The following is a 9,120-nucleotide window of genomic DNA, read 5'->3' on the forward strand; positions in this document are numbered from 1 at the left end:
TCCACAACCTCCTTGGGCAACCTGTTCCAGTGCATCACCACACTCTGTGTGAAAAACTTCCTCGAACCTAAACCTCCCCGTCTCAGTAACCTAAAATCCCCTGTCTCAGTTCAAAACCATTCCCCCTTGTCCTATCACTATCCACCCATGTAAACAGTCGTACCCCCCTCCTGATCACTGGTAGTATTTGGAGTTTCAGTGAAGCTGCATGAAGTATCAGAGGCACATGTCAGACTGGTGTGGCCTGAAAGCAGCACAGCCTGCTGGATCCAGAGATCCAGTATCCAAGGGGAATATTAGAAAGGATTCAAGATAAAATATAATCTACAGAGTATACCTGATGAATATTCAAACTCATTTTGTCCAATTTGACCACTGTATTTATTCTTCGAACTGCAGAGCCATTTTTGTTTTGCCTTCCTGTATTGGCTATGCTTTGTTTATTCCCCTCCTCATCTAAGCCCCCAGCAGGTACCTGACAGAGCAATCTGTGTAAATGAATGCACTTCTGATTAATCAAGTATTTATTATTCTTCCTGATCAGGAAATATGGTTGTATGTCTTGTTAACGTCATGGCATTTAAAGTTTATTTTCCTTTTCTGCAACTACAGGCTGCTTTGCAGTTTTTAGAGGGCTATGGAAAAGAAGATATAACCCTTGCAGATCTAGAAGGGAATTCAAACTCCTTATGGACCATCAGCCCTCCCAGTAGAGAGAAAATGATACAGGGACTGCTGGATTTTTCAGCTGAGTTCACTGTAGTACTTTCGTGGAGCATTCAAAGGTAATCAATATGACTGCTGTAAGTCTGATGGATCATTTGCAAAGCTTTCCTTGAACGTAACAGTTCCACACTGCATGTTTTTGTTTAGTTTTTCAGCAAATTCTATTGTATTGCAAATAAAAATTTAAAAAGTAAGAAGAGAGGCAGAGGGTGGTGACCTTTGTTACATAGGAATTCTCAAGAAATAAATAGAGAAATGGAGCCATTTCCAAGTAGATGATTTTTACAAAAGCAGGGAGCAGTTCAATGAGACTTGAGGGGGAGGAGGGAAAAGTAAAAACACTTCGGTCTGTTTTAGATTGAGATGTTCAAATAAACTTTGCCTCAAACAACAACCTTGTAATCATTTATGGGAACTAAAGATTTAGACATAGTTAAGGCAGAAAACCAAAGAGGAAACACCCTCTTTTTAAAGAAATCTAAAACTGATAAAAAGCTATTTTTTAAATACATGTGTACTTGGAGCCATTGTTCTGCTACCTGGCACAGATGCACTTTGTTGAGACTTCTACCTATGTAGTTGTGGTAAGTTGGCCTCTGTGAAATATTACTTTACAAAAAAGTTTTTGCAAGAACCGACCTAAAATATGCAGTAGTTGGATACAGGCTGTAGCACACCAAATCACCAGGATGGTTTGTTGGCTACTGACTGCTCCTTGGACTGCTGGGCTAAATTGGAAATGACCTGCCATTGCAGTCCTGGTATCTACATGGATTTTTTTGAAAGTAGACATTTGGTTGTTACAGCTATCCCCAGCAAATGACCATGCTCAAGAAGAGGTCAGCTGAATCACAGTGGGAGCTCTGAATATTCTGGGTCAGTACTTTCACCGTCAAAACTAGGCTTGTAACAGATCTGCACTCTTTATTCAACTTTATTTGACCCTCCTTATTTTTCTGGAAGCATGCAGTATTAAGCCAGTGAATTACATTCCTCATCCATTTCTGAACCTTATATTAATTTGCAATGCCTCTGCTCAGTTTGCCAGTATACTTGCATAACTACAGACATTCATACACTGGATTTGAAAGAGACCTTTTTCACCCTCAAATTATATCCTGTGGATTATACTGCAACCATAAATGACTGAAAGTGGTAAAGGCTTACCACGGTGACCTCCCACTTTTGCTCTGTAAAGGGAAACTGATGTCTTTCACCTAGTCCAGGAGACTGCAAGCAGCTGTAAGACGATTTCTTGTATCACTCAGGCAGCATACATGCTTTCTGCCCTTACTCATTATCTGCTGGGGGAACTTCTCAGCTGTCCTGAGCAGTCCAGGGCTTGTCCCACCTTCCTGCTGCATCCTGACCACAGGGCATGACAAAAGGCGATGTGCAGAAGCTGATCCTTGTCCGGCTATATTCTCATCTCAGGTAGAGGGTGCATGATGCTTGCTACTTAGCAAAGGTTGGAATGGACAGGATCATTGTGGTAAGACCAGTTAGATAACCAGCCTTAGTGTTCAGTGAACAAGTGCTCAGGTTCTGCTTTCAGTGTAGACTGACTGTATGTCTTCCTTTTTACTTAAAACAGAAATCTCACTCTTGGTGCCAAAGCAGAAATAGCATCAGATAAACTTACGTTTGGCCTACCAGAGAAAACCAGAAGAGAGATTGCTACAATGATGTCTGGAAAGCCATTGGAAAAGGTGTAAGTTATCTTCCTTGTCTATGTATATGCAAACCTACTCCTTTTAATCCTTATTTCTTATTTGTCTGCCCATATATCCACACAGAATCACAGAACTGCAGGGGTTAAAAGAGACCTCAGAGATCATTGAGTCTAACCTTCTTCCTAAGGAAGTACCCTAAAATAGGTCACACAGATAGGCGTCCAGGTGGGTCTTGAATATCTCCACAAAAAGACTCCACCTCTCTGGGCAGCCTATTCCAGTGCTCCTTCACCCTTAATGTAAAGTTCTTCCCCATATTTGTAAGGAACTTCCTTCCTTAAAAATCTTCAAAATTTCTTCAAATTTTAGGCCACTACTCCTCCCTCATTGTTTGCAGAACGCCAAGAATCTTCAGATTTTTCCTAATCTTTCTGGTTTTAGGATCCTTCTGCAACCACAACTCTAAGCTTAGACATACAGTAAAGTATCGGGGAGCTCTCCAAGATCAACCACCTCTAAAAACCTTTGTAGTCTTATTTACAGAGGCCAAAAGCATTGAAGTCACAGAAAAATACCATTGCCTTAAAGGTCAAAGCTTATTTATTTGTAGTAAAAGAAGGCCAAGAAGTCTGTGAATACTGGAACTCTACCATCAAACGTTGTGAAGCTATTAGTTTTGTTTCTTTCTTTCTTTCTTTTTCTTTGATTTATTGGATAAGCACGAGTTCATTACAGTATATTCACAGTTAAACTTTCCTCTGAGTTACTTGAGTTCAACTTGATTTGAGGAAGTCATACTGATGAATGTTTTGTTCTAAATAACCACCAAAACTGCAGTCCTCATTGTTATTGAACAGCACTAGATTGGAAAGGAAGTGTTAAGTCACTGTGATCAAAGGGTAACATCTGCAGACACTTTTAACATCAGATATTTTCCTCTAATGGAAATTTGCAAGACATAAGAACATTTTCTTCATCTGAATATCAAACATTATTGTATGGATGTACCCTTATAACATCAGTAGCAGTGATGTCTCTCAAGTTTTAACAGTCTGGCTCTTCCCCTTCTGCTGCTCACTGGGATTTACATTGCAGCAGTCATTTCTAAATATCACTGAGCCAATGCATTATCCCTGAAGGTTACCTGATCTGATTTGTGGCCACAGGAACTGTAAAGTTAAAGCTGAGGCCAGCTGGAGAGTGAAAATTCTGATTGGTTCATCTGTCTTAGAAGGCGGAAGTGAGACACGCAGAAGCTTTTCTGTATCCACGCACACTTGTACACCCAAAGAAACTGAAGAGACTACTGCTGCACATCTGATCATAATGTTTAAAGTAGATTTTTGATTTTTTTTATTTTTTTTTTAGCCCTGTGAGGGCACAGAAATATTTCCTAGGGCAATGTAGTGACAAAGAGAGTAGGTTTTCCTCCTTTGTGGGAAGATGTAATTCATCTGTAATTCTCTCTGCAGAAGATGAGCAGTAACGTAGAAGATAGAGCTGTATTTGCCCATGTTATAATAATATTGTTGATTTGAGTGTCTTTAATTTTGTCACAAAGAAAAAATGTTTGTGGAAACTGACAGCCATGTGACAAGTTCTGCAGGGAGTTTTCTGCCACAACTGTGCCAGGACACTTTGGCTGCTGAGCTCCTACCTGTTCCCTGGGCCTGATCACAAAGGATTTAAATTGGCCTCCTCTGTTCTTCTGTAGCTTTGTCTATGCAATGAAGCAGTGTCAGAGGACTTCCCTGAGAGCTCCTCTTTCCTAGAATTTTTCACTCACTTGAGGGAAAGTTTAGGGCAGCATCTCTGCATTTAATGAATTTTTTCATTTTCCCTGGATGCTGATCCACATCCCACTTAAGGTGATTCAATTTTGAGTCCAATGAGGAACTTCCACAAACATCTTTCCTTTTAATTTGATGTCTCAAATTATACAAACTGAAAATATTTTGCAATAAAATATTCTAGGAAGAATCCTTACTCTTCAGATGTTATTATTTAAACATTCTGTAATTCGGAAGTAGTAAATATTTTCATTACATGTTTTCCTAGCTTGTTTATTACTGGGGATGTGTTGCCTTTCTTTGTGCTGTTTATACAGCTGACTATAAAAGCAGCTTTGTTAAAAAGGTGAACAAAATATAAATTTTACATTCCTTGCAAATACATATGCCCCAGGTGTGTGGGATTCATGGTGTGTGAAAGGGGACATTATGGATGGAGCTCCCTGCTGAACTACTGACAGAACATAGTTAATAAATCCAGCTAACTTTCAGATGTGACATCTGAACACTATAAAATCAGAGCTTAAGCCAAGAATTACTGGGAACTCTGTATAGCCCTGTTAGGTATTTCTAAATTATTTTAGAGGTATAAAAATATGAAATATTTGCTTTCTCTTTCTTTTTTTTTTTTTCCAGAACATTAGAAACTGTGTATCCGTACTACATCAAGGCTCCTAGTGATTCTCTGGCAAAACCCATAAAGCAGCTATTGACAGGTATGTATCCAGGCCATGGAAAACAGTGCAGTTGAAAAAAGTGCAACACCACTGCTAACTGTTACGGGACACCTTGGACTGAAATACTCTTACAGTTGTTTCTACCTGACATCTACAGGCTTAAGGAGAGACAAGAGTACAAGGCAGAAAATGCATTTGGATATACCTTAGCTTTGTTTTTAACAGCAAGGAGTCTACAGATTGAAAGTACAGTTCTTTTCCTTCAAGTCTGCTTTCAGAAACTGTTTTCCCTTCTATTCTAAGAAAGTGTTGACAAGTTTCACCTCTGCATCTCTTTAATACTTTACTGCAAATACTAGCACTGCATGTCTGCAAATTAATCAGTTTGAATAATGATGTTGAAAGATTGATTTTAGTTCTTCCCTCCTTATTGACTCCAAAGAATACAATTTAGATAAATAATCAAATTTCACAGTACCCAATCAGAATGTCTAGATACTCATACACGTGTACATACATACGTAAAACCAGTTGGATTGGAAAAGTAAGAAAAAGTTTTTTACTAAGAATGCCTTTCTCAACAGAGGTTAAATTTGACTCGCAGATGTTTTCGTGCTCATTGTGTAGTGCATTACTGTTCAAGGTTGAGTGAGCATGTTTTGAAAAATAATTCATGAGACTGAATCTAGCTTTACTTGTAGCAATAATTTACCAGTGCTTCACTGTCGTTAGTCACTATGCATCCTAAAAACACCTTTTTCTTTGGATTTGTATAATGCACTTTAATGCATACAGTGCTAATGTAGGGTTCTCAGAAAGCAGAAGAGCCGGAGTTTAACTCCTGTTTGTGTGATCATTTATGCATTATAGCACAGAATGCTTTTCTTGATATATTTATTACACCAAAAAGTAAGTGGTAGTTTCACTTTGGCATATAGAAGCTGACTATTATCCTTCCAAGTTAAACGTGCTTTAGACTTGAAATGTGGACATACTGCTTGTTATTGATGCCTTGGTTTGAAAATACTTAAATTTGCTTTTTTTACACCTGAAATGTAGACATACTTCTTGTTATTGATTGATTGGCTTGAAAATACTTGAATGCCTTGACAGGTGTACAGAAGAAAATGTAGCTGATGTCAAATATTTTATTTATTTAATGCTCATTTATATAAGATTAGTGTAAGGAAAGCCATAGCAGTCTAGATAGGGTGTACTTTTGTACAGAAATACTGCAAAAGGGATTGTAAGAGAGTTATAACAAATCTTTACTCCTACATTGCTCCGTTATTTTATCATGCAAGTTGTGGAAACATCTAATAGTGATCAGTTTGACTTTTGCAATTCTTGCTATACATATTAACATTTCCTTTTTTTGATAGACTGCAGATGGGAAAATATTACAGTTTCCCTGGTCAAAAATGTTTCTGAAGAGGGAGTTCGTGAGTGGTGGGTTTTGAACCAGCTTGGGAAAAGATACAAAACGTCTGAAGAGAGCCTTGAACTCTTCATATTCAGTGATAAAGTCAGTCCTCCAAGCCTTGGATTCTTGGCTGGATATGGGTAAGAAGGAATCTAAACATAGAGTTAAAATACCATAGATGAGATAGAAGGTGACTTCATTTGCTTTGTGGGTGTATGTTATTTCTTTTTTTGTTGTTCTAATGTTTGAAACTCCAGAAAAGGGCTTCTGTGAGAATTGTAATTTCACATCTATTACTGTTATCTACAGAATACATTGCGTTTTTAAGGAATGATGCTTCCTTTCATATCCAAACTCCAGGGGGAAAAAAAAAGACAAAAGAAGTGCCCTTTGCACCAATTTCCTATTCAGATGAAATCACTCAAAATATGTTCATTTAACTAAAAGCCAAGTTCTGCCCAAACTGATCAGTTTTGGCAACATTCCCAATCTCATGCTGGCAGCCAAGACTCTGTCTGAAGCTGTTATGAAATATAGCTCCATAAACAGAGGAAGTTGGGAGACTGTGCCTCCTGAGAGATATTCCCTTCCAGCATCCTTTGGAGAGCTCCAGCATCCTGCAAGTTCAGGCAATTGTTAGTCTGTCACCACTTATGCACACTTTTATAAAAAGAATTAGACATGAGATCTGACAGATTACTTGCATTTAGTAGCCAGAGGTTGTGAGATTTCCCTACAGCTTCCAAGCTGTAGCAGACAAGATTTGAGACTACCATCATAATTGACTGAGGCTAAATCATTTAAGCCAGCAGTTTCAGCTGTGTATGTTCTCAGCTTTCTGTTGTGTTGGAAGAGATCTCATTTTCTTTCGTCCTACAGCACAGAAGAAACAGGATCCTAAATAGAAATCAATGTTCACTCTGCTGACAGACTGTGCTTAACCATGTAGATGAACTCTCTCTGTTTTAGATGATCATCTGTCAAGGCACAGCTTGAACTTTTTCCATTCTTTCTTTTCAGCATCATGGGACTGTACGCATCAGTCGTCCTGGTGATAGGGAAGTTCGTCCGTGAGTTTTTCAGTGGGATCTCTCACTCCATCATGTTTGAGGAGCTACCTAATGTAGACCGAATCTTGAAGTTGTGTACTGACATTTTCTTAGTACGAGAGACTGGAGAACTGGAACTAGAAGAAGACCTGTACGCCAAACTGATCTTCCTGTATCGCTCACCAGAGACTATGATCAAGTGGACTAGGGAAAAAACTAATTGATCTCTTTGGTGTCACACTGCAAATCAAGTTGATTTCATCTGAATTTTAAAGAAAAGGAAAAGCACAATATTCTCTTAAGAGCTAAGCCTTTTATAGTTAGGTAGCGATCATTTTTCACTGAAGGAGTCCTGGAAGCTACGGCCTTTGGAATCCATGCTGCCTTTCAAATTAAGGATCAACAGTGAAGAAAGTTGGATGATTTGCTGTTTTTAACGTGCCACTCCTCTACAATCTGGGGACAGCTTTGTAATTTAATCAGCAAGAAGTTTGCATCCCTGTCTGGCTAATTTAATTTTCCAGACAATAATTGCCTTCAAAGAGAAAGCAAAGGAGTGAACCCACAAATGACTCTAGGGGACCTTCCTAACTTTTTCTGGAGTCATATTGGATTGTGCAATATGCTGTTGTACGTCACTGACTTTCAAGCTACAAGTTATGGGACGGTGACTAGCCTTCAGGACACCCAAGACCCAGGGCCACAGTGGGAACTGAAGACATTCTAGCCATACCCATTTGTAGAAAAGCAGAGATTTTGATGTACAAAGGACACCGTGGACAAACCTCTGCTAGCAGAAAGGATATAGATTACAATCTCTTTAAATGCCTTATTTTATTTATACAGTCACAGAAAACATTTCCACCAAACATCAATGACTCAGGAAAAAAAAAAACAGCAATTGAAACTTGACATTTCGTCGAGGGTAACTAAAGGCTAGAATTATTATAGTGAAATATTGGGATGTTCTGCTAGGCCATTTTCTTCAGAGTTACTGCTTTCCGTTAGATGAGAAAAGAAAGTGAATTCAATGACCTAAGGAGCTACTTCATTTCTTATAATCCTTTAAAAACTGAATAGTGTGTGCTTCTCTCTGCTCCCCATGACATGCTTTTCCCCATTTCGATGACTTAAGGCAACCATTGTTTTGCTGTTAGCTGATATTCTTCTTCCAGTGTTTCAGGTATAGGAAAATGTTTACATATTCCAAGTCACATTTTTACATCTGAGACGGGTTGTTGTTTTTTTTTTTTTAAGTTCCCAAATATAGACATGCATATGAGCTTGAAAAGTGGCCTTTTTTTTCTTAAATTACTATTATTAGTGACACAAATGGCTCATTAGAGATCATTGTAGCATGAAAATTTACATTTGCAATGTAGATTTCATTCCATGTTAAAAAAAAAATTATTGAGAAAAAGAAATCATTGAGTGGGTAAGGTATATTAAAAGGGTATACTGTGTAGTTTTGATTCAGTAATGACTTAAAATAAAACACATGTTGCAAAGTCATTTTAGAAGTATTTTTTCCTCTGCCTTTTTACATGAAATGGGAAAAGTTTGACATTCTTTTAACTCTGTGACAAATAAATCTCTTTCTTGTAGTTAGCTGGTATTTATTATATGAATAATTAGTTAATCGCCAGAACAAAAATAATACAACAATTTGCTGGCACATTTTACTGCAGAAGTTCATAAAACAGCAAAATTGAATGAAGTTGCAACATACTCTGCTCAGTGCTTCCATGACAAATGCTGTCATATCCATTCTATACTGTGAAA

At 38.0% G+C, this 9,120-nt stretch overlaps 1 protein-coding gene across 1 annotated transcript; it reads left to right on the forward strand.

Annotated features, from left to right (window-relative positions):
* Nucleotides 1–558: 558 nt before the first annotated feature.
* On the forward strand, nt 559–8,850 carry LOC104910283 (piezo-type mechanosensitive ion channel component 2-like). Its single transcript, XM_010708797.3, has 5 exons — nt 559–785; nt 2,321–2,437; nt 4,826–4,905; nt 6,249–6,429; nt 7,310–8,850. Exons 1-5 carry the CDS (start codon nt 574–576, stop codon nt 7,560–7,562), a joined length of 843 nt encoding a protein of 280 aa, XP_010707099.1. The 5' UTR covers nt 559–573; the 3' UTR covers nt 7,563–8,850.
* The last annotated feature ends 270 nt before the right edge of the window (nt 8,851–9,120 follow it).

This window comes from Meleagris gallopavo, chromosome 3 (genome assembly GCF_000146605.3).
Source record: "Meleagris gallopavo isolate NT-WF06-2002-E0010 breed Aviagen turkey brand Nicholas breeding stock chromosome 3, Turkey_5.1, whole genome shotgun sequence".
NCBI classification, from domain to species: Eukaryota; Metazoa; Chordata; class Aves; order Galliformes; family Phasianidae; genus Meleagris; species Meleagris gallopavo.